Genomic DNA, 22,002 nt, shown 5'->3' on the forward strand with positions numbered 1-22,002 from the left:
ATGGCAAGAGGGAAAGGGTTAACAATCAGGTGCTAGTGAGGGATTAGCCTCCACGTTCCCAGGCCCCCTGCTCCAGAAAAGGGGTGCTGGTGGGAAGCCCCGGACACTCTTAGGACCCCACCCATTCTTGGCAAAGAAGTGGATCGGAGGAGACCTCAAGGAACAAAGAAGATAAAGCACAAACTGCAGAACTTGAATCCAGGCTGTGTTTCACAGTCCTGCTGCTGTCTTATTTATTTATTTATATGTTGTAATTAAACCGGAAAGTTTGAGTGTCCAGTGCAACTTATTTATCCCAATGAGTTGGCAATGTTTGTTTCACTGTTTCCTGCGCATGTCCTTTTAAGATGTCCAGTTGGACCAGGACAGAGCAAGTTTTGGGTTGTGGGTGGGCTGGGAGGGGAGGAAGGCGTAGCTGGGACCTTGAAGTCACTGCGATTTTGTACTTGCTGTTGTTTCCCTCGACCCTGCAGTTAATGTTCCTCCCCAACAGACTGCTTTTTCATTCTTTTAATAAAACCTTGTCATTGATATGAAGCCCTCCTTGTCCCTCTTCAGCTCAGATTGGCCTCCTAAGAAGGCAAGGGCACTGGGGGAAGAGCAGGGCATGGGAATGAGGGGTGAGGATGGGAGGGAACCTCTACGGAAAAGCCCAGCGGACCTCTCTGTGAAAAGGGTGGCGGTGTTGGTGGGTGTCTGGACTGTCAGCATGGCTATTCTGCGAAGTGAATCCTGGTGGGTCTATGGGTGTAGCAGTTACTGGATGGTGGGTCTGTGTATCAATGTCTGTTTGGCTGTAAGTTTGTGCATTCTGTTGGTTGTTTCTGTGGGTTGTTTTAATCAAATGCACACTACAATGTTCAAGGGGGGAAAAAAAGGATTGGCTGAATAAGGCGTGCTGGTGACTGGAGGGGCATGGACAGGACGATAACCCAGTTTGCTCGTCTGTCTTCTTGAGTTCACTCTTCGGGCATCTTTTCTCTTCATCATCAGCCTCTGTCTCTACTGAACCATCTACTAGGTCATTCCCCCAAAGCACACATGTTCTGAAATCTTATTTTTAAAATATTTTCATCAAGGCCCACTTAAAGGATAGCCTCCTGAAACCTGAGACCAGAACTGTGTGCTCCCTGGTACCATTACCAATTGGTTCTGACCAAGGCCACAGTAGAACGTCCTGGTTAGAGTAGGTTAAAAGACGTAGAACAAAACTGATATTCATTAAAAAGGCCAGACTTACTGGTCTAACGGAGACTGGAGGGATTCCCAACACGATTTCCCTACGGACAACCTTCGAACTTGGAACTAAAGCCACACCTGGCGATCACCTTTCAGCCAAGTAACAGACTGGTGCACAGGATCACCACCACCCGGCTACCCAAGAGGAATGCGCCCTGGAGAACAACCAACTGTGATACCAAAAGGGCAACACGTCCCAAAGATGAGACTGGACAAATGGACATGGAGAGAGTGCTGAAACATTCCATATTGTGGCGATCACAATGTCACTGGACTATTTTGTGTATGAGCTATTGGAGGAAAAATGAATTGGCTATGCAAACTTTCATCTAATGCACACTAACAGGTTCAAGGGGCTGAGAGGAAAGGACTTCATGAGATAACCCATAGCATGGTGCCTGGTCATTATAAAACTTTCAATAAATGATAGTCTGCCCAATAATAACTTACTTATCAAAGGTTCACTAGAGGGGAGGGAGAAAGGGAAAAAAAGAACTGACACCAAGAGCTCAAGTAGAAAGAAAATGCTTTGAACAACATGGCTGGACCCACTATGAGAAATGATGCCAATACAGGGGCGATACAGGGGACAGCACCGGAGACACAGTGTGGGAATTGCACCTGACCTGATCCCACCACACCAAGGCAAATCACTGGGGGAGTGCAGCGGAACAGCAAGGGAATGGAGTGGCAAGGTCCCCAGGGAATGCTGAAAGTGGACTTTGGGGCCAGGGCGTGGTGCCCCAACAGACTGGACTGGAAAACGCTCCTAAGGGCCAGCAAACAATCCCTGAACTAACTACAAGCTTTTCTCTTGTGAACTGTTTTGTTCTGTTCGTTGTCAGTGGTTTGTTTTTTGTTGTTTTGTTGCCTGGTTGTATACTGTTGCTTTGTTTTCCTCTGTCTTGTTTTCGTGCATGTTAGTGTCTCCACAGGTCTGTCTGAATAGGACAGGCTGGATGAACTATCTGGAGGAAAAACAACGGGACCGACAGTTCGGGGGGGACTTGGGGTGCGGGGGCAGGGGGGTTAAGGAAGTGGTGTTAACAAACCCAGGGACAAGGGAAAAACATGGGACCCCAAATGGTAGAGAAGGGGGAGTGGCAGGCCTGGTGGGAAATGATCAAGGGTAAGGTTGCTTAGAGAAGAGGTATACTCTAGCCCAGGTGGCGACGAAGCATGGTAGTAGGGCAGGAGGAAATTCAAGGGAGATGGAGGAAAGAGCTAGGAGTCAAAGGGCATTCATGGAGGTCTAGACAAAGACATGTACATGCAAATATATATAGGAGGATGGGGAAATAGATCTATGTGTCTATATTTATAGGTCAAGTATTAAGGTGGCGGAAGGACCTTGGGCCTCTACTCAAACACTCCCTCAATGCATGAATACTTTCTTTTATTAAATTGGAACTCTATGATGCTCACTCTCCCGACACAATGGCTGGAGCCAAAGTGGGTGAACAAGTAAATGTGGTGAAGAAAGCTGATGGTGCCCGGCTATCAAAAGAGATAGTGACTGGGGTCTTAAAGGCTTGAAGATAAACAAGCGGCCATCTAGCTCAGAAGCAACAAAGTCCACATGGAAGAGCACACCAGCCTGTGTGATCGAGTGGTCCCAAAGGGATCAGTTACCAGGCATCAAAGAACAAAAAATCATATCATTGACTGCACACCTCCATGATAGGATCGCTGAAGACAAATGGGTGCATAAGCAAATGTGGTGAAGAAAGCTGATGGTGCCCGGCTATCAAAAGAGATAGTATCTGGGGTCTTAAAGGCTTGAAGGTGAACAAGCAGCCATCTAGCTCAGAAGCAAAAAAGCCCACATGGAAGAAGCACACCAGCCAGTGCGATCACGAGGTGCCAAGGGACCAGGTATAAGGCATCATGCAAAAAAAACCCAAAAACGATATAAGTGTGTGTATGTATGTGTATATATGTGTATATGTATATATATACCATATTGAATGAAGGGGGAAGTGCAGAGTGGAGACCCAAGGCCCAAGTGTCGGCCAATGGAGATCCCCTCATAGAGGGGTTTAGGAGAGGGGATGGGTTAATTAGGGTGCGAGGTAGTACCGATGAAGAACACAGCTTTCCTCCAGATCCTGGATGCTTCCTCCCCCCAACTACCATGATCCGAATTCTACCTTGCAGGCCTGGATAGGACAGAGGCTGTACACTGGTACATAGGAGGGCTGGAGGTACAGGGAATCCAGGGTAGATGATACCTTCAGGACCAAGGGTGTGAGGGACGATGCTGGGAGTGGAGGGTGAGTGGGTTGGAAAGGGGGAACTGATTACAAGGATCCACATGTGACCTCTTCCCTGGGAGAGGGACAGCAGAGAAGGGGGGAAGGGAGACTCCGGATAGGGCAAGATATGACAAAATAACGATGTATAAATTACCAAGGGCACATGAGGGGGGAAAGGGGAGGGAGGGGAAAAAAAAAGAGGACCTGATGCGAGAGGCTGAAGTGGAGAGCAAATGCCTTGAGAATGATTGGGGCAGGGAATGTATGGATGTGCTTTATACAATTGATGTATGTATATGTATGGATGGTGATAAGAGTTGTATGAGTCCCTAATAAAATGTAAAAAAAGAAAAGAGGAGAAAAAAATGATTAGGGCAAAGACTGTACAGAAGTGCTTTATACAATTGATGTATGTATATGTATGAACTGTGATAAGAATTGTATGAGCCCCAATAAATTGTTAAAAAAAAAAAAAGGATGGCAATATATGTACCAATGTGCTTAATACAACTGAAATATGGATTGTTATAAGAGCTGTATGAGCCCCCAATAAAATGATTTATTTAAAAAAATACAGATTTAAAACATATTTGGGAAACAAAAATAAGTGTTAGTTTTCCACTTTAGTCTGGCGTCCATCCTCACCAGTCCACCGAGTCCACCCAGCAAGGTTATCAATAACGGTGATGCCACACACAAGGGGCTTCTCTCCGGACCTGACGACAGTCTTTGACATGGCTGACCACTTGCTCTTTTGCCCGCCTTTCCGTGGTTCCTAACTTCGGATCTCTTACATTATTGGTGCAATCTCCTCCTCTGACCACTTAAATGGTAGCCTTCCTCTTCTCTACCCACTCTCTCCCAAGGTGGTCTCGGTCAGCCCACTGCTTGAAGACGCATCTAGGCTGCTGGCCATCTACGAACCCTTCAGGTGGCAGAAGCAGTTAAGCGCTTGACTTGCTGGAAGGTTGGTCCTTTATGCCACCCAAAGGTGCCTTGGAAATCCCATGAGCAGTTCTAGGTACACACATTGGGGTCACGATGAGTTGTAACTAATAACTGAGTTTATCTTTAGCTCAGACTTCTCCCTGAACTCTAGGCTGGAAGATACTGACTCATCTGTCTGAAGTCACTACTGAGTTATCTAATAGGCACGTCAAAGTTCTGGCCAAAATGAAGTGTTTGTCTTACCTCTCTCAAATCTTAACCTCCTTGAGTTTCCCATCTCAGTAAATCCTACCACCTTCAACCCAGCTGCTCAAGCCAATAATCAGTCTTATTTGGTTCTTTCTCTACGAATCCGTCAGAATCCTTTTGACTACATCCATCCTTTTCTATTGTCACTGCCAGCAGCCTCGTCCTCAGGTTCGTCTTCACTGATCACCGTAGCCCGCAATGCTGCAACCATCTGGGCTCCACCTTCATCTGCAGCCGTTCTCTTCTTCGCTCACTTGGCTCCAGCCTCACAGCTTTCCTCTCGGTTCCCACACATCACACTGTCTTTTGCCTTGGGGTCATTGTGCTCATTCTTTGCCAAGAATGCTTCCCCTCAGTTCTGTGCAGCTGTGCTGTTGGACAGATGTTTGATGAAGGGCAGACGTTGGAGTGCTTTGCAGAAGTGAAGGTGTGCTAGGTACCTGGGCTGTAGGTATCAGCCTGTAAGTTAAGGGTCCAAAGATCTGATGCTTCTTCCAAGAAATCACATATAAGAAGAGGAAGGGGTGATGGGAGGAGAGGTTGGAACTATGTCCCGGTTTAACCAAAGCCCACAGTCTGGCAAGAGATATTCTACCAATCAAATTATCGTAAGACTATGGGAAGTTGCACAAAATTTTGCTAACGATCACACAACAATGGTTGTAGCAGTACATGGACAGGGAACTGCCAGTTCACCACGGATTCACAAGAGGACTTGGAAAAAGGGATATCATTGCTGATGTTAGATAGATCTTGGTTAAAAGCAGAGAATACTAGAAAGACGTTTGTTTACTTGTGTTTGATTATGAAAAGGTATTCAACTATGTGGAATATAATAAATTGTGGATGACCTTGAGAATGGGAATGCCACAACACTTCATTGTGCTCATGAGAAACATGTACACAGATCAAGAGGCAGTTGTTTCAATGGAACAAAGGCATACTGCATGGTTTATAATCAGGAAAGGTGTGGGTCGGGGTTGTAGCCTCTCACCGTACTTGTTCAATCTGTGTGCTGAGCAAATCAGAGAAGCTGGAGTCTATGAAAAACAATCTGGCATTAGGATTGAAGAAAGCATTAACAAAATCTTGCATGCTGAAAGTGAGGGGGAATTGAAGCACTTGCTGCTGATGATCAAGAATTGTAGTCTTAGACAAATGTGTGCACATAAGCAAATGTAAAGAAAGCGGATGGTGCCCGGCTATCAAAAGATATAGCATCTGGGGTCTTAAAGACTTGAAGGTAAACAAGTGGCCATCTAGCTGAGAAGCAACAAAGCCCACAAGGAAGTAGCACACCAGCTTCTGTGATCACAAGGTGTTGAAGGGATCAGGTATCAGGCATCAAAGAACAAAAAATCCTATCATTGTGAATGAGGGGGGAGTGCAGCTTGGAGACCCAAACCCATCTGTAGGCAACTGGACATCCCCTTACAGAAGGGCTGCGGGGAGGAGAGGAGAGTACAGGAGCAATGATGAAACATGACTTCCCTCTGGTTCTTTAATGCTTCCTCCCCTCCTCCCACTATCATGATTTCAATTCTACCTTACAAATCTGGCTAGACCAGAGGATGTATACTTGTACAGATAGAAACTGGAAACACAGGGAATCTAGAACAGAGGATCCCTTCAGGCCATGGTAGGAAGGTGGAGGGAAGGTGAGATAGAAAGGGGGAACCAATGACAAGGATCTACATATAACCTCCTCCCAGGGGACAGACAACAGAAAAGTGGTGAAGGGATATGTCAGACTGTATAAGACATGACAAAATAATCATTTATAAATTATCAAGGGTTCACGAGGGAGGGGGGAGCGGTGAGGGAGGGGAAAAATGAGCTGATACCAAGGGCTCAAGTAGAAAGCAAATGTTTTGAGGATGAGGGCAACAGAATGTACAAATGTGCTTGACACAATGGATGGATGTATACATGTGATGAGTTGCATGAGCCCCCAATAAAATGATTTTTTTTAAAAGAAAATGTTGATGGCAATATAGGTACAAGTGCCCTTATGATTATTAAATAATGGTTATAGGATGTATAAGAGCCCCCAATAAAATGATTTTAAAACACTGTATTGGTAACATCATGATAAATGGAGAAAAAGTTGAAGTTGTCAAAAGATTTTGTCATGCTTGGTGGCTCAGCAAACAATGATCATAGAGGCAGCAGTCAAGAGATCAAAAGCCTCGTTACGTTAGGTAAATCTGCTGCACAAGACTTCTTTAGAGTATCAAAGAGCAAGGAAGTTACTTTGAGGATCAAGGTGCATCTGTCCCAAGTCATCGCACTCTCCATTACACCGTATACATGTGAAGCAGATAGTAACTAGGGAGGCCCATGGAAGAATCCATGCATTTGAATTGCGGTGCTGGAGAAGATTTTGAAAGTACCATGGACTGCTAAAAGGACAAACGGATCTGTTTTGGAAAAAGGCCAGAGTGCTCCTTAGAGGTAAAGATGCTGTGTGGTAAAGTGGAAGGGCAGTGAACAAGAAGACCGTCCATCTCATGGCTGCATCAAGGGGCGCAGGCTCTGCTGTGTGTTGGGTTGCTATGGGCCGTAGCTGACTGGATGACACCTAACAGTGTGAGGGCATTATGTGAGAAAATAGACATTTCCGCACCCACAGCCCACAGTGGACTATCAATAAGTGGTGGGAAACATCCTTAAGGTGAGCAAGAAAGAAATGAGCTTATTAATAACTTGTTTCCCCAAACCAACGGCCGCACCTATTTGTTACCGAAGTATAAAAACCAAGTAAGACACCTTAGACATTTGTCAATACAAGTTCAACTGATCAGATGGTGGCAGTCTTCAACCTGGCATGGCAGAATGCTAGTGAATCTAGGTGAATGCTATGTGAGGACCGTCAGAAGGGAGGCTCCTTACAGCTTGGTTCTTCTCCAATGTCTTCTCTTGGAGTTGTACCTGATCTGATTACCAATTTTCATCTGAATCTACTGGGCAATGGGGAGATTCTACTTTGGCTTCTTGGCCAGGAATCCCTTGATCCTGAACTTCTCACGAGAAGGCATTGTGAAAGAAGGTAGAAGCACTCAGCCTGGTGGAGAAACAAAGCGTACCAAGAACTTTGTGGTGTTCAACAACTCTCCCTAAATAGCATGTCGTTCTCACCAAGTCCCATCCTATTAGATGTAAAGGAACTGTAGCTTGGAAGGAACTTGCCCTCAGTCACTTGGTGAGTCACCTTCAATTCAGATCCCTTCAATTCCACTGGCTTTCTCTGCAGTGAAGGGCAGCACCGAGCCCCAGCGCCGGGCTCCAGGGCTCTGCTAGTCTGGCATAGGGCAGGATGCGTTACAGTACTCACAGAGCAGTACAGTGTGCGCACCAGGGGGCATAAGCAGCAGCTGATAAGATCTTAGCATCTGGGTCTTCCCATTGCATTGTTTAGTTGTTTCCCCCCCATTGTTTTAGCCTACAACTCGGTGGCTTTAGTCCTAAGGAACAGTAGATGACAATTAAAAACAAAGAAATTAGGGCTCAAGTAGAAAATGTTTTGGAAATGATGGTAACATATGTATAAAAATGCTTGATACAATTGATGTATAGAATGTTGTAAGAGCTGTAAGAGCCCCCAATAAATTGATTTTCTAAAAAGGAGAAAAAAACACTACAGATGGGATGAATAGAATACAAATATGAATATGATAAATGCAAACCTAACTATCAATAATCACATTGAATGTAAATGACCTAATCATTTAAAAATAAATGAAAAAATAAAATTCTTCAACAGACAAAAAAAAAAAACAAACAAAAAAAAACAAACAAAGAAATTATAATTAAGGATGATTTTTTTCTCTTTTTTTGGAGATGGAGATTATCTGGGGTAGGCAAGCATTGTGCCTTTTAAACTGTGGGGCGTGAGAGTTTATACTAACTTAAGGAAAACAGTTCCCTACTTTCTTTTACAGGACCAGCGGTCCAGGAAAAATAAGAACGGGCAGCCTTTGAAACTCTTCCCTCCCTCAAAGCTCAGGAAGGCAGTCAAGTTGTAGGTTCTTCTCCCAAACATACATACAAACACGTAATATTCACACACACACACACACACACACACACACACACACACACACGCCAACTCAGAAGACTCCTGCTGGGCACTGTGTCTGCTGAAGGCAAAGGACCCAGGTGAGGAAACACAGTGAAAGGCGCTGGGTTCCAGCAGCAGCCCAGACTCTGAAGTGCACAGTTGGCAACGTCAAGAGCTTCTCAAGCGGCTGCCACACTCTCCCCCCGTGGAGGTTGGGGCGCACCTTTCCCTACTCGGAACTGCTGCTCAGTCCAGCCCCCTTTATCCTGGGAGAGAGAGTTGTTTTCTGGGTCTGAAAGCAAGTGGGGACCAGTCACAGGCCATTCTGAGCAGCGTATTTTCAGGAAAGCAAGGAAGGGCATTTGAAAAGGTAAAATGCAGTAGAAGAAAATATGTCAGAATGCATCGACAGGATCATGAGTCAATAGACGTTTACACAAAGCCATGGCTACAGCGATGTGATGTCCTGAGTGTATGTTGAGGCCACGTCAGCCTGGCTGGTTCCAGGGCCTTGTCTGGTGGACAGGAGTCACTGGAGATTGCGGAGCTGCGTGGCAGCGAATGATGAAACGCTCAGCTTTTCAAGTCCCAAATCTGGGCTTTAATCTGAGCAATGGAAAACTTCAAGAACATTTTAAGTGGGATGAATGGAGGAGCATATTTGTTCTGAGAGTTTGGAGAAAGGACTGGAGAGCGAGAACATGAGTGGTGGACAAGCTAAGAAGCTATTAAAATAGTCCAAGAAAGGAATGATGAGGGATGAACCAGGAAAATGGGGATGGAGACTTAAAAGAAGTAGAAATGTCAGAACTCGGTAACTACGTGAGTACAGGCGATAAAGGCAGCAGTAAACATGATGCTGGTTAGGAAATACAGGGTGGTACCCTGGCCTGTATCCAAGAACAGAAAGAGGACTTACTTAATGAGAGACCTAGTGGAATCGGAAAACTTTAGTTGGTTTCTTAGTTCTGACAAATGTAAATGTTAAACAAGAGGTGAAAGTGAGTGAGAGAGAGAAGAAAAATGCATTATCTTTGCAGCTTTTGAATCTTCTTCACACTACATGGTGCTTGAGTTTCTGGCATGGCTCGGTGGGAACCGGTGGCTCGTTATCATGACCGAAGCTAAGAATTACCTAGGAAGTTAAAAAAAAATCCCCGATTAACCCTCAAACATCCTTAAAATCTGGGCGTGCAGTCTGATTCTATACATTAGGAAAGGAAAGGCTCGAGGGGATACTGATAGACACACATCTGGTTTGGGGCCACAGTTACACTGGTACCAACCAAACACATTTATATCCCCTCAAAACTAGGCTAGAAAATATGAGAGCTACCCGGAGATGGCGTATGGCATATCAATTTCATGGATCTGCAACTGTCAAAAAGATTAAGGTAGATCACAAATCTGTCTTAGAAGTACAGCTAGAATGACCTTTACACAGGACAGCAAGACTTGTTCTCCCGCACTTAAGACATGTTGTCAGGACCGAGTAGTGCCTGGAGAGCATCGTCGTTGGTCGGGGAGGAAAGACCCTCGGCGAGATGGCCATACACAGCGGCTGTTACCATGGACTTGAGCATGGCCAGTCCTGCAAGGACGACACAGGCCCGGGTTTGTTCTCCTGTACATAGAGAGTCCCCGAGTCAGAACTGTGTTGATGACACCCACAGCCACATGTACCAAGAGAGAGACTCATCTCTAATACAGGGCTACAGGAAATGGAGCACGAAGGACATTTAAATATCGTTTTGAGAGGCTATGTATGTATGTACACATATATACATGTTTGTATGCGTACACAGATACAAACATTTTAATGCTTTATACATGAACAGAATATTTTTCAAAGGGCAGACGAGAAATTAGTAGCTGTAGTGTCCTCTGGGAAGGGAAATGGGTGGCTGGATTATAAGGAGAGGTGGAAGTACATGTATCACCTATTGAATAAATTAATTTAAAAGTTTTTAAAGCCTGGGGAAAAAGGAGCACTGCTTTAGAGGGCACTGGCTCTGTGGTGGCTGTCAGCTGCTAACAGGAATGAGGGGGAGGGGCAGAAGGAAAGACGTCCTTTCCAAAAGATACAAGGACAATACTCCCTCCAATCCTGCCTCAGGTGATGGGCACATTGAGACCCAGACCACAGAGTTCATTGTATCCATATTCAGCTTTATTTGGAGTTAGTCATCTATCAAGAGTGCACATCAAAAGAGTAGAAAAAAAATAAAGGAACCCATCCAAAAGCTTCCCTGGCAAGTGGGAGGGAGGGCACAGTGTTAGGATCCCTGTTTGGAGAAGGAAATGTTCTCCAGGTCATGGATGCCGTTTTTGTCTATGATTCGAACGCTGAAGGCTGGCAGATTCAGGATGAAGCGTTTCTGGAGCTGTTGAGAGATAGGGAAGAAAAGCAGTCAACAAATATTTCCTGAGCCTTCACTAGGTATCAAAGAGTCCTGATGGCATAGGCGTTCAAGTGCTAAACTGCCAAGGTTGGGCGGCTTGTGGCAGTCAGCTTCCCTACAGATCTGCAGCCTTGCAAACCCTAGTGGGTAGTCCCCCCCTGTCCTAGAGGGCTGCTATGAGTTAGAAAGAACCATATTTGTATTAGAGAGAGCCTTGAAAAAAAAAAGGAGGAAATTCTAGATTTTGTGTAACTTCTATTCTATTAGGACCAGACAGCACTGGGTCAGTGGACAAAGCTCAAACCATTGCAGGAGGCTGCCTGGACGGTCGTGGGCCTGCACTGGCAGGTACAGTTGGGGGTCTAGCATCTCTGGTAAGTCATCTGATGGAAGAATGCCACTCCCAGAGTTTGTTCCCTTGACTCTTTCAAATAAAGGTTTCTTTCTTCAAATGTCTTAAGGTAATACAGCGATTGCCCTAGGACAAACCTCCGGATCAAAGCAGTCCACTTAGCTTGCTTTAGTCACTCAATTAGCTTGCTTTAGTCACTCAATTAGCTTGCTTTAGTCACTCAGTCCCATTATAAGGAGTGTCTCTGTATGTGCAGTTGAGTGGTGGGGAGAGGGGTACAGCAGAACTGATTTGGGAAGAACCCCTAATTCTGTCTCCCCCAGTCCAGGCTGGCTTGTCATTAAAGCAGCATCTCTGCACTCTGTTAAGGTCTTTGCTTGAGAGGCTGGAGAAGCAGCACGCAAGCAGAACTCACAATCCGGGGAACAAAGCTGGAGCGCAGCCTTGCTGGATAGAAGGCACCAGGCTTTCCTACTGTTCCCTTTGGAACCGATCTCAGAACTGGTCACCTCCTCAAGCTTAAGGTCTCCTTCCCTCAGTGCTTCCCGTCTCCATCGCAGCTGACTGGGAAGCACTGCCCCATTCCATTTCCAGAGCCTTCTTTTGCCAATCCTCCCTCTATCTAGAAACTAGCACCCAAACCAGGAAAAGGTGGCAATCATGAGATAGGGGTTAGGATCTAAGGGAAATCAAGTCTTGAAAGTTCTCGATATACGTGGCTTCTGCCTAACAGCCCCTTTTCACATTTGGAGCTTCCAGACGAATATGGTCCCTGAGCTAACTGGTTAAAGAAAGGGGTTTGTAGGAAGGGAGGCACGGTGAACGACAACCAACAGGTTTGTGTGAGGGTCAAACAGACATGAATTATGTCCGATGCTTCCACTGCCTCACTAGCTCATCCTTAGGCCAAAAGCCTAGGAACAGACTGACTGGACAGCTTGGGAAATAATGGACCTGCTTTCTGGCCTCTGCTTTCATGCCTCCCGTCTTGCATCTCTGGTGTCACCTGAAACAGGGAGAACATTTGCTCGACCCCTCATAAACCAAAGCTTCGAAATTGCTTTCTTTGCCCCCATGGACCCTCGGGGGGTTAGTTTTCTCTCCAGATTACAGGACTGTTAAGGGAGGAGAGAGCATGTAATTCCAGGTAGTACAAGAACACAGAAGCCATGAAGCCTGGGACAGTATTTCTTGAAGTAAGGCCCCAGCAGCTCCTGCAGCAAAACCACCCACGGACTACTGGTAAAAGCAAGATTCTCAGGTCCTTCCCAAAAGAAACACAACAGAATTTCTGTCGGAAGGGGCCCAGGAACCTGGTTTTAAAAACAAATTCCCCAGACGATTAACCACTGGTCTGGATAAACGCGAAAGAAAAGTAATTAAATTGCAAAATTGACATTGATGAGGAGGTGACCCGAGAGAAAAAACAAGCTTGTTTCCCTTCAAACCCTACTCCTGGTAGCAATTTCACATCTGGATAGTGAGTATTTATTACACCTTCTGGCAAGGATCTGGAAAAAAATGCAAGCAAGAAATAGAAACAATATTGGCAAACAGAGAGACAATACACTCCTTTTTGGGTCCCCCAGGAGCAACTCACCTCCTCCAGACATTTCCTGAGAAGCTCCACTGCCTTCTCGCGTGAGATGGCTGGAAGAAAACAGAGGGCAAGCACTGAAGCCCCACTCTTCACAATGTGTGATTACATTTCAGGTTAGCATGCCACACAAACGGGAAAAGCAAATATATATGTAATATTAATGCCTATCTTTCTAGCTTGGAGCTAAGTTAGTCCACACACAGTGAGGGTGCCCCAGACGCACCGCTCCCACGGCCATTGCAAATTGATTTGCTACAGAGAAGGGTAAACATGCCAGACTTCTGCCCCCATGGCCAGGGCCTGCCTCTGGAGAAGTCCCCCCTCCCCCCTCTAGGCCAAGGCTTAAATCAGTTCCAGCTGCCCCAGCCAGCTGCAAATCAGGAAAAGGGAAGACAAGGCCAGAGTGTTTGCCTCAAGGCCTCAGCTGGGGGCTCAGCTCAACAATGGGAAAAGAATTCACAGGATGAGGCTGGAACTCTCGAAATAGGAGCCAAAGGACCTGTCCACAGGCATGGCAAACTGGGATGACATACTGCAGAGATAAGCACCAGCGGGGTGGGTGGTTATTTGGTGGACAAATCAGCTGGATTACTGATAGATGCCAAGTCAAGTAACAGTCACCAGGAGGCCAGGCTAATTGTTTTCAGGCTGCAGCCTGGAGCTCTGGTGGCTGAGGTTGAGTGAGAGGGCAGCACCAAGAAGAAATGAACACACCAAAGTTGTACACTGACAGGGAAGAATGGAATGTGCGGGAAGAAGTGGTTATCTGTGTTGCATCTGTAGACCGCAAAAAAACCCAAACAACCCTCCAGTTCCCTTTCCCATCGGATCAAAACACTGGTCTGGGTGGTCGTAAAAGGAGGAAAAGAAACATTGAAGCCTGCCCCTCAGTGCTCTTGGAGCCTGGGCTAGTTTCAGACAGGGTAAAAAAAAAAAAAAAAAAAAAAAAACCCAAACAATCCCACATTCCTTAAACTAGCAATTCCAAGTTCTGCTGCCAACAGTGGCCAAAGCTGAAGCTGGAACGGGGTAGACGAGAGAATCACCATTTCTTGGAGGGGGCAGCTAGGAGGCAATCAGAACAAAGGGCAGAGCCCAGGTTTGTGGCCTTAGAAAGTTTTGATATTTAAATAAAAATTCAGTTGTGCTAGGCACCTGTTCAGCTTCACAGGGTCAACACAAACACACACAACACTGGTTTATAAGCTCACTCTCTAAAGCTAAGATGCCAATAAATACTCGGGCAGGGCAAAAATGAATGAAAAAACCTGAGCTCTTATAACGGGAGAATGACAGTACCTAACAAAAACGTTTGCCTCACAATGACATCTACTCAGCTGTCCTTTTAAACAAAGTAAGACCCAGTTCCAGACAGCTCACTGCGACAGGTAAAGGGGCCTTTGCCCAGCTTTCTGAATAACACACTGACCCATGGGCAAGCACAGCTCCCAGAGAGCACCTGCTTGTGCTTCTTAGGATGCACCCTCTAGTCAAACCCTACAGCCACTCAACCCCAAATTGGGAAGCAGTTGAAGGAACGGCTCTGCTACCACTCCCCACCTAGAATTTCTTGTTGGCACCTACTTGGTGTATAGTATCGATCCAGAATACTGAGAGTCAGGAAGGCACCGTAGCCATGGGCTGCAAAGGGGGCCTTTGCTAAGGCTGCCAGGTAGTCCATGTAGTAGAGTGCTGGGCCCTCATGCTCATCAAAGCCAGCCAGGAGCAGGTTGACATGATATGGAGTCTGCAAAGAAAAGACATTACAAAGTGAGGGTCAAAGCCAACCTCCTTTCCCAGAGCAAATGGGAACATTTCAACTCTTGGTGAGTAAGAAAACATGGCAAATTTAGCACAGTGGAATAATCACTTAGTAAAATGAAAATTTAGAGGACCCAGAGAATACTAAGAGGTAAAGGGAGGTTGGGTTTGTTTTGTATAGAAGATCATTTGGAAGATTTTAAAGTATAGAAAAGGACTGCTATCGTCTTAAAGCTGGACTCTTGCACTCTTAACTGAAAAGTTGGGGGTTTAAGCCCACACGGCTCTTCACAGACAATTCTGAGAGTTCTACATACTGGAGAAAACATCAGCTCCCACTACAATGCCTAAAACAAACAGGCCGAGTATAAGCTTCTGGACCCAAATCCTATGTGCAAAACTGTCTGTGCCCCACTATCAAAGAAGTACCTGTTAGGATGAGAAAAGTTTCAGCCATGAAAGTCAGATCACTCGACTTGTACTAATGGAAGGACATACATTGGTAACTCCAGAAGAACCGAACCTTTAGGTGAAATGCTAACACTTTCCTAATTTAATAGACCCCCTAAAATAACCTAGCAGTAACACACACCCATGAGGCAAAGGAAAAGCAGTTATAACTCAGATGTGTACTCCTCGTTTGAATTACCTTTAAATCTAGACTCCAATGACAAGAACTACCGAGAGTGTTGGCTAAGTGGGCCTCGCATTCCACTTCTCAGGGGATGACTTCGAGCATGCTAAAGCCAGTCTGCCTGTGCCCCCAGGCATCAGTGGTGGGACTCTCATTTCGTTCAGCTTCCTTTTTCTCTGCAGGATATGTTTTTCCTCTTGTCATTTGCCACAGTGGACCGTGAGCAGGCTCTGCCATGGTTGGGTGCCCATGCCAAAACTTATGTGTGTATATGACTGAATTCACACTAAAGGAGACACTGTATTATGGTACATAAAGTAGTAACTGCTAATGGTCCTAAAAGTCATCTTTTATACAACTCAAACACTGATTACCACGGACAACTGGCAGCCTGAAAGAATTCAAGGACACACTAAAATACATAGATACCGTATATACTAGAGTATAAGCCGACCCAAATATCCGCTGAGGCACCTAATTTTATCACAAAACCGGCAATAAAAATGTGCAGAAAAATTCCGCTTATACTTGCTTACGTGCGGTACTTGGATTCCAAGCCAGCTACCTGCACTAGCAGCTAGAGCTCCTAACATCTCTAAGGGTTAAAATGTAGCCCCCTCAGCTTCAAACAAGTTTCTGCCTTGGGAGATGGTCTCAAAGGAATAAGAACAGATCAGCAAGTCAAGACTCTTAAGGAATTACCTGCCTACACATTTCCTAGTCTGTCAGGCTCTAGAATTCCTTCCCTGTTGTAGGACTAGTTTCTCACTAAGTCTGACCTTAGGCAAGATATTTAACCCCTAAGGGCATCCCTTATTGTATCTGTAAAACTGATTTAGTCCTTCCCCTTTCTATCTTCCAAGGACTACTGTGAGAAAAAATTAAATAGAGTTCAGTGAAGTATACTGAATTCTGGAAGAAAAAATGTTACCTAAATTATGAGTGTATTAGCTACATCCGCATAACCTTTTGGTAGCTTAGCACTTTAAATAACAAGTCAAATCTGCTAGCTAAATATAAATATATATTCATATATAAGATAGCATTTTTTCCAAGTGTGAAAACAGAACTGCAAAAGCAGGCAGACATAATATGTTGGTCTTCTTAATATTTAAAATTAGAACAGCAAAAAAACAAAAACAAACAAGAGAATAACAAAGAGATTCTCACTAGTCCCATCTCCAAGAGATGTATTAATAGTCTCTTACTTATCACAAAATTAAAACAAGTGAGTCAGAATTGACACAATGGCAGTGATTTTTGGATCTCCAACGAGACTGTGACTAGATGCCAGATGTGTGTTGTCTCCATGAGGAACCTGCCCATACTATAAGATTTGTTAGTTTCCTGAGAGGGGTATAGAACTATGTACTCATATCTATATTACGAATTAAAGTTGCAGATGGACATTGGGCCTCGACTCTAGTAATCTCAACACAAGAACACTTTGTTCTAACAATCCAGCATTTTGTGATGATCACCTTCCTGACACGATCGCTGTAGACAAAATGGGTGCAAAATGGTGCCTCATTTTTCTCCCTCAGAGTGGCTGGTGGGTTTAAATGCCCACTCTGTGATCAGCAGCCCAAGGCTTAACCCAAGGTGCCACCAGAGCCCCTAGTTAATAGCAGGCCGTAAAAATTGAAATCACTTTCTGATTTTCCTTTCCTCCTGTTACAGATACATTTATCTTTCTACAGCATTGAAAAACAACAAACAAAGCTGATGGTGCCTGGCTATCAAAAGATATAGTGTCTGAGGTCTTAAAGGCTTGAAGATAAAAAAGCGGCCATCTAGCTCAGAAGCAACAAACCCACATGGAAGAAGCACACCAGCCTGTGTGATCATGAGGTGTTGATGGAATCAGCTATCAGGCATCTCATCTAAGACCAAGAACAAAATCATAGGTGGTGGTGGTGGTGGTGCGGGCATCGAGTGGAGAACCAGTGCCCATCTATAGACAATTAGACATCCCCTCACAGAGGAGTCACAGGGTGCAGTACAGCACCGATGAAACACACAACTTTCTTCTAGTTCTTTGATGCTTCCTCACCTCACTAGCATGACCTCAATCCTACCTTACAAATCAGATTAGACCAGAACATGCACACTGCTACAGATAAGAGCCAGCAATGCAGGTAATCAGGATAGATAAACCCCTCAGGGCCAACAATGAGTAGAGATACCAGTAGGACTAGGGGAGGGTGGGGGGAGAAAGCGGGATTTGATCACAAGGATCAATCTAGACACCACCACCCCTCACCCCCGGGGACGAATAACAGAAAAGTAGATGGAGGACAATGTAAGATATGGAAATAATGATATATAACTTATCAAGGGTTGGTGAGGGAGGGTGGGTGGGGGAGGGTAAGAAATGGGGAGCTGGTATCAGGGGCTCAAGTGGGAAGGGAATACTTTGAAAACGATGATGGCAGCTTATGTGGAAATGTGCTTGACACACTGGAGATTTGTTAGTTTCCATCAAGTCGAGTCTAACTCATATTGACTCCATATTATTAAATTATATTTAAAATAACTCATAGGTTAAAAAGAAAAATTATCAAAAGATTTTACATGAAATACTATGCTGACAGATTCCAGAAGCTTTACTGCTTAGTCTGTATGATATATTTATGCTTAAGCATCTGACACACACACTCATCAAAGTTGGTATTCAGAAGCTACAACACGTGGTATAGAAGATAACTCACAAATTATTGTGTGACTTCAAATTACCAACTTTTGCATGTGTGAGATGCTTAAGCATAAATAAATGGTGTTATCTAGACTAATTAAATCAATACATCTGTGTAACAACTTGCAGTTTCTGAAATTCTTCTGACAATGATTCACCAAAGATCCCTGGCTCACACTATTTTGTTTAAATTTAAAATAAAGTCTTGTGTTCTGTCATTATCACACACCCAAACTGAAATGATAAAGCCAGTTACAGGTTTCATGATTTTTCCATTCCTCATATTCTTGATTCATTAGTGCTTTCCTGGAATGAAGTTATGTGCTATTCTTGAACACTGAACCTAATTGTGTATGCATAAGGTGTGACTGTTTATAGTTAGTTTAGTAAAATATTTAGTAGGTATACGACACAACCCATCTATTTAAATGCTTCTACCAATGAAGACAGGAGTAGAGTAGTAAGTAAAAAAAGGTACTGCTACAAAAACAAGGGAACATTTGTTACACACAAATTTCAAAATGTGAAGATACTGTTTCTCAACATATTCTCCACCTTAGGTCCATATACTTCTGGGGGAGGCGTTTCCACCCTTTTAACACTTTCCCATAGAATTCTGTGTTCTTTGGTTTACACCAAAATGTGCAGTTTGGGCACTGTCAAGGGCCTCAGCTGTATTCCTTTACATCGTTCTGAGGAAAAGCGTGAGGGGCAAGGTCAGGGCTGTACGGTGAGCTGGAGGAGAGTTTTCTTCTTTTGCGTGTGATCCAAATGGTTTTTTTAAAGGAAAGAAGTTTCAGGCGTTACAGTAACTGAAAATAGGCACACTCATACATGTGGGAACCAGAGGGGTGCGGGGGAAACAGAAGAGAAGAGAGACAGCACGGCTCAGCAGAAGGCAGAGGAGCAGTGGGAAAAAGGAGGAGTTTTCTAAGGAAATTCTGAAAGGACAGCCCTTGCTACCCTTGCAAAATGAGCAGGTGTCTTGTCTTGAGGGGGAAAAATTATTCAAGCAACTTTCTTGGCCCCTTACTCAATTTCCTTAAACATTTTCCTAAGAAGCCCCATGATTGTCCCGTGTCTTCGAGAAAGTCCAGCAAGACTGCTGTTTTAACCCCCAGCCCCAAATAGGCAGTATAATCTTTTCAGCTGGTCTCTCTGAATGTAACTGGCCCTGCACATTTCCTTGGAAACCGCTATTTTGACAGGAACATTTTTCTTTAAGGCACCCAAATGAGACTAAGAAAAGCGTTATTACTGAAAGAACCTGTCTACAGCCATCCACTGATGACAGAGACAAATTTAGACAGGATTTGTTTGGAATAAACCTGTGCCCTGTTACATGAACTGGAGCCCAAAGAGCAATTACTTCTTGACTTATCCTCATAGGCCTGTCTTGCTCAATTATCTACCAAAATATGTGTTCTCAAAAAACATGTGTTGAATGAGTAATAGCTGTTTGAGAAAATATTAGATTGTTGATATGTACAAGGGAACTTAAAAAGAGCATGGGACAATTTCACTATCTTTTCACTCCATTTTCCCATGTGCTTTTTGATGCCCCCTCATAATGGCGCAGAACCAGGCAGTGTTTCGTTTGGTTGTACATAATTTGCTATGACTTGGAACTGAGTCAGCAGCACCTAACAATAATAAGAACAATGTACATGGCTAATGCCAAATTATTACCCTCCACCAACCAAAATGAAAAGTGAAGCAAACCACAAAATAAGTATCAGAAAACATTGGGTCCTACTTCTAAGAACTGATTGAAGTTTAAATTGCCTGCCAGCACCCTATGAAAACCCCAAAGCCATCACCACTGAGTCATTTCTGATTCACAGGACAGAGTGGGACCACCCCGTAGGGCTTCCAAGACTGTAAACATTAGAGAAGCAGAATCCCCCATCTTTCTCCTGAGCATTCCCTGAGCTTCCTATGAATATATTGCTTTTTACTAGGCTTCTGGGTCCTTGTTCTTTCTAGTTCCTGTTCGACATGGTTGCTCAGTAAACAGAAGCTTGAGACACAGAATAATCTTTGAAATTAATGAAAGGAGATCAATAGCGCAGCAAATTAACTCAGAAAAAGTAGCTGGCCACATTGTATGTAGTTAACCCTGGGTTTGAACTCTGGTTCTTGTGATTTGTGACTTAAAAAAAAATCACTCAATTTCTTATGTAAAATAATAACCCAAACCAAACTTAAGGTCAACAAGAGACCTGGCAGGATGGAGCAGAACTGCTCCTATGGGTGTCGAAGACCGTCAATCTTTATGGGAGTAGAAAGCCTCATCTTTATCCCAAGGAGCAGATGGTGGTTTTGAACTGGTGGCCTTGCAGCCCAACGCTGAATCCATTATGCCACGAGTACAATTACTACAAAAGGGTTGCAATAAAGATTCTACAAGATAATGCATGTAAATAAGCACAGCCTGTAGTCCTAGAGCAGTGCTTCTCAACCTTCCTCATGCCGCGACCCTTTCATACAGTTCCTCATGTTGTGGTGACCCCCAACCATACAATTATATTTGTTGCTACTTCATAACTGTCATTTTGCTACTGTTATGCATCGGGTGATCCCTGTGAAAGGGTCGTTTAGCCCCCAAAGGAGTTGCGATCCACAGGTTGCGACCCGCTGTCTTAGAGGAAAGACTCAATGCATGGTACACATTATTATTGTTGTTAGGTGCTATCTAGTCAGTTCCAACTCAGTGACTCAATGTACAAGAGAAAGAAACACGAATTGGTCCTGAGACAACTTTCACAATTACTCCTATGTTTGAGCCCATTGGTGCAGCTACTGTATTAAATCCATCTTATTGAGGGCCTTCCTCTCTCTCACTGCCCCTCTACTTTACCAAGCATGACGTCCTTTCTCCAGGGACTGGTCTCTCCTGACAAGTATGTGAAATACTTGCCTCTAAGGAGCACTTTGTCTATACTTCTTCCAAGATGTATTTGTTAGTTTATAAGGCAGTCCATGGTACTTTTAATATTCTTCACTAGCACCATAATTCAAATGAATCCATTCTTCTTTGGTCTTCCTTATTCAATGTCCAACTTTCATATCCATACGAGGTAATTGGAAATACCAATGGCTTGGGTTACGCACACTTTAGTCCTCAAAGTGACAGCATTGCTTTTTAATGTTTTAAAGAGGCCTGGCCAGCAAATTTACCCAATGCAATAAAGAGGTCATTGATGTCTTGACTGCTGTCTTGAGCCACTGATTGTGGTTCGAAGCAATATGTAATCCTTGACAACTTCCATCTCTGTTTATCACGATGCCATCTATTGGTCCAGCTGTAACACTTTGGGGCTTCTTTACATTGAGTTGTAATCCATACCGAAGGCTACAATCCTCGATCATCCTCAGCAAGTGCCTCCAGTCCCCCTCACTTTCAGCCAGCAAGGCTGTGTCATCTGCATACTGTTAATATGCCTTCAAATCCTAATGCTGTACTCTTCTGTATCTAAATATACTAGAGAAACATAAACCTCTATGAAGTCCACATTGAGAAGCCCAACTACACCTAGCACTAATAAGACCAGTTTCCTCTTCTCCTTCTAGAACTCCTGTCTAGGACCCAAAGGTGATGATGCTCACTGATACAGCAATCGTATCAGATCATAACTGATTCATGGCCAACCCACTGCTGCCCACCATGAGACCGACAGAGGCAGATTCTTTTGTTGTATACAGCAAGATTTCCTGAAACTCTAAACAATCCAGTATAATACACCCCAGGTCAAGACCTACATCCAGATGTTAAGTACCTCCACACTGTTTTCTCCCTTATAGATG

The 22,002-nt window shown here is 44.3% G+C and overlaps 1 protein-coding gene and 1 non-coding gene across 3 annotated transcripts in view; one reads left to right on the forward strand and one right to left on the reverse strand.

Annotated features, from left to right (window-relative positions):
* Positions 1–10,899: 10,899 nt before the first annotated feature.
* The window catches only part of PSMB2 (proteasome 20S subunit beta 2), a 37,822-nt gene continuing 26,719 nt past the window's right edge, over positions 10,900–22,002 (reverse strand). For both annotated transcript variants that reach the window (XM_075553822.1, XM_075553819.1), the window contains 3 exons: positions 14,690–14,852; positions 13,106–13,155; positions 10,900–11,135 (listed from right to left, as the gene is read on the reverse strand). In XM_075553822.1, coding sequence (XP_075409937.1) covers positions 11,028–11,135; positions 13,106–13,155; positions 14,690–14,852 — 321 coding nt within the window. In that variant the 3' untranslated portion in view covers positions 10,900–11,027. The remainder of the gene's footprint in view (positions 11,136–13,105; positions 13,156–14,689; positions 14,853–22,002) is intronic.
* On the forward strand, positions 13,909–14,029 carry LOC142437786 (small nucleolar RNA SNORA61). Its single transcript, XR_012782306.1, has one exon. It is a non-coding gene; the product is annotated as a small nucleolar RNA SNORA61 (small nucleolar RNA).

The sequence above is a fragment of the Tenrec ecaudatus genome, chromosome 1, assembly GCF_050624435.1.
Source record: "Tenrec ecaudatus isolate mTenEca1 chromosome 1, mTenEca1.hap1, whole genome shotgun sequence".
Lineage (NCBI taxonomy): Eukaryota > Metazoa > Chordata > Mammalia > Afrosoricida > Tenrecidae > Tenrec > Tenrec ecaudatus.